The following is a 3,351-nucleotide window of genomic DNA, read 5'->3' as shown; positions in this document are numbered from 1 at the left end:
AGGGACAGAATCGCTGCCCTTTGTCATATTCAGGCGCACTTCCTCTCTGGACATAGCTGCAATGGCTTCTTTGAGAGAAGGGGTAGTGGTTTGATGCAGCAAAGCAGCCATTCTCCCCTCAAAATCTTGATTAAGACCTTTCAAGAACTTCATGGCTCGCCGACGTTCAATCCAGCTTGCAGCAGCACTCACACATTCCCCATGGGCAAGTTCCAAAGGATCAACATGATATAAATCTCCCCAAAAATGCTGCAACTCAGCCACATATGCCATCACAGTTTTGTTTCCTTGTTGCAAGTCATGCATTTTATCCTCAATCTCAGCAATCAACATAATGTTCTCCTTTCCAGAATAGAGATTTGATAGGGTGTCCCATACCTCTGAAGCTTTTGTGAGTGTCTCTACATAAGCATCAATGTTAGGAACCAAAGAGTTAAGCAACCATGCCACAATTAGAGAATTTATGGCATTCCACTTCTTCCATTCCGGACTGGTCTTGTCTGCTGGTTCTGCAGCTTCACCACTAACACGTTCATCCAGCCCTTTCGAGTTCAAAATCACAGCGCCCTCCTTGACCACCGGAGATAGTTGGCCACTCCTTCCAACTTGATTTCAATCGCCGGCAGCTCAAGTTTCTGACCGATGTCGGTATGGGGAACGATTGCTCCCCCACCCGTAGATCCCCCTCCATCTCCTTTGGTAGTGATAAGTTTTGCTAGCTTCTCTAGAGCCTTGGCCAAATCCCCGTTGTCCTCCATGCTTGAAACCAAACTAACCTCTCAGAAACACCAAAGGGCTTACCCTCAGGATGCCCTCTTCGTCTCCTTACTTGTCACTACCTTCCCCTCCTTGTCGTTGCCGCCGCAGTAGCCTGCTCCCTTCCTCTTCCTCCCAGCCACCGCAGCAGCCTACTCCCTTCCTCTTCCTCTTCCTCTTCCTCTTCCTCTTCCTCTTCCTCTTCCTCCTAGCTGCCGCAGCAGACTAGGCTTCCAGATCTGCAGTCCTTCACGTCGTTGCCCGCACTGCCCCTTGCTCTGATACCATGTGGACAGAGGTGAGGGCCTAACCTGAGGTAGAAGGAGGCTACAGGGAGGAACTCTCTCTCATTAGGGTTACAGAGATAGAGCACCTTATATAGGTCAGGACTGGGCTGGGCCAGATGGGACACAACAGAGAACAAGATGACAGTCCAACAGATACACCAACAGTTATCCAACATCACCATAGCAATATTTTGTGTAAGATATATACCTTTCTGCAGTTGCCTAATTTTGCGTCCAATTGTTGAACAAATATTTGCAGCAAAACTGATCGTTGGATGCAAATGGTGGGTGTTCATGTGATGGCCCATTTGAGATGGCCACTGTTTTAAAAAAGTTTCCAATAGGTGTGGTTCAAACTTTTAACATTGTTGCTGCCCAGTACTTCCACTTTCTCTTTAGTGCGGATGTTGCTTTGGTCTCCATTTTCTCTTTAGTAGTACAACTTCTTTCCATTTGTATATTGGATTCATCTTTTTTTAACTCTTTTTATCACTATGATTCAACAAGGAGTAAAATACACCATCTAATGATTTTTCTTGTAATATAGGCCGGATTTTAGAAACAACCTTGTACATGACATTGGAAAGGCTAGTAGTGTAATCATGGGGTTGTGTTGCACGTTGAAAAAGTTGAAAAGTTTATGTTATGCAATATGCATATATCATGGTCACTTGGTTGATGGTTGGTCTATAAAGAGGAGCGACATCTTCTGCTCGGAGGATAACTGATGCAGTCTTGGTTCTGAAACTCCTTTTTATCCTTTTCGTATGTGCTAAGATATCTCTAGATGTTTCTCCCATGATAGTAGTGTAGTTTCTGTTGTTAGTTTCCACTTCTCTTTGTCAACATGCAGGCACCTTGTGACTATCAGTTGGCCTTGGCTGATTGGGAGGGGAGGCCTGCTATGGAACCAACTGCATGGGTTCCTGGCCTCCCTTTGGAGATGACAGTTGCTGCTCCTGCTAGCAATAGTCTTGTCGTTAACGGACGGCGGCAGCTGGTTGAGAAGAGCAGTGATCATGAGTATGCGGTTGAAGTATTCAAGCAAGCAGCACAGTCATTCCAGGATGAACATGACCAGATGAAAACAAAGATCCACTTGTTCCCTCCGAGCATGGAAGATCTCGTCGACAAGTATGCTGCCCCCAATGTCGTGGCCATCGGCCCTTACCACCATGGTGGGACTCCGGCCCTCCAGCACATGGAGAGCACCAAGCATGTGGCCGCCTGGCACTTCATCAATGACTCAGGCTGCTCCGTTGACGAGGTGTATGGGGCGGTCTGCGAAGTCGCTGATGAGGCCCGCAGCCACTATGATGAGAACAAGGTGTGGTCTTTTAGCGACGATGACTTCAAGCCTATGATGTTCTATGATGGCTGCTTCCTGCTGCAGTTCATGCTACATTGCGTGGGCGGGGTGGCGATGGATCCAGTGTTGAGCAGTGCTTTCAGCTCCGACAACATAAACATCTCCCGTGATATCGTGCTGCTTGAGAACCAGCTCCCATGGGTGGTGGTTGAGAAGCTCATGAGATTCATGCCCTCGCCTGGCCTGGACCTGGTACAGTTCACTCGAAACGCCAAAGCCTCTCTGCAAGCCCGCCAACACCTCGAAGACATACCTCTTGTATGGGACAGTAGCTACACACCTTCGCATCTTCTTGGCCTCCTACGATACTATATTGTAGGAAGCACTCACATTAGTGATACTGATGAGTCATCCGAGCCCTTATCTGAAAAGGCCAAGAAATTATCGATTTCTGTCAGTGCCATCGAGCTTGCAGAGATCGGCATCGAGATCACGGCCACCAAATCTACGGCAGAGCTAAAGGAAATGAGAATAAAAAAGGCGTCCCTCTCTGGTGAGCTCTTATTGGCACCACTGTCCCTAGACTATGGAAACGCAAGCTTCCTAGTCAACATGGCTGCTTTTGAGCTATGCACGACACCAGACTTCTTTGAAGAGGATGAGGAGAATTCTACTGTTTGCTCGTACCTCTGCCTCCTGGGTATGGTCACTGACAGTGAGGAGGATGTGCAGAAGCTGCGAAAAAAGCATATCTTGCAAGGAGGAGCAGGGCTCAATAACCAGGATGCGCTTGACTTGTTCAACAGACTTGAGAAGCACCTGCGCCCTGGAGTCCAATATCTGCGCACCATTTTAGCTATTGAGAACTACAGGACCAACAGGCCGATCCGGATCATGCTGTACAGATTTATTTACAAGAACTTCAAGACCATCGCCACGGTGGTGACCGCCATTGTTGGATTTGCCGGGTTCCTCGCGACGCTCAAGTCTCTCAAGTAA

The 3,351-nt window shown here is 47.8% G+C and overlaps 1 protein-coding gene across 1 annotated transcript; it reads left to right on the top strand.

Annotated features, from left to right (window-relative positions):
- The first annotated feature begins 1,890 nt into the window (after nt 1-1,890).
- Nucleotides 1,891-3,351, top strand: LOC124669443. The gene has a single exon (XM_047206061.1). It carries the CDS (start codon nt 1,891-1,893, stop codon nt 3,349-3,351), a length of 1,461 nt encoding a protein of 486 aa, XP_047062017.1.

The sequence above is a fragment of the Lolium rigidum genome, chromosome 7 (genome assembly GCF_022539505.1).
Source record: "Lolium rigidum isolate FL_2022 chromosome 7, APGP_CSIRO_Lrig_0.1, whole genome shotgun sequence".
Taxonomy (NCBI): domain Eukaryota; kingdom Viridiplantae; phylum Streptophyta; class Magnoliopsida; order Poales; family Poaceae; genus Lolium; species Lolium rigidum.
This window is presented reverse-complemented; position numbering and strand designations above follow the sequence as displayed.

Excerpts from the sequence above, each read along its gene's own strand:
- LOC124669443 (XM_047206061.1), top strand. The coding sequence starts at position 1,891 with ATGCAGGCACCTTGTGACTATCAGTTGGCCTTGGCTGATTGGGAGGGG.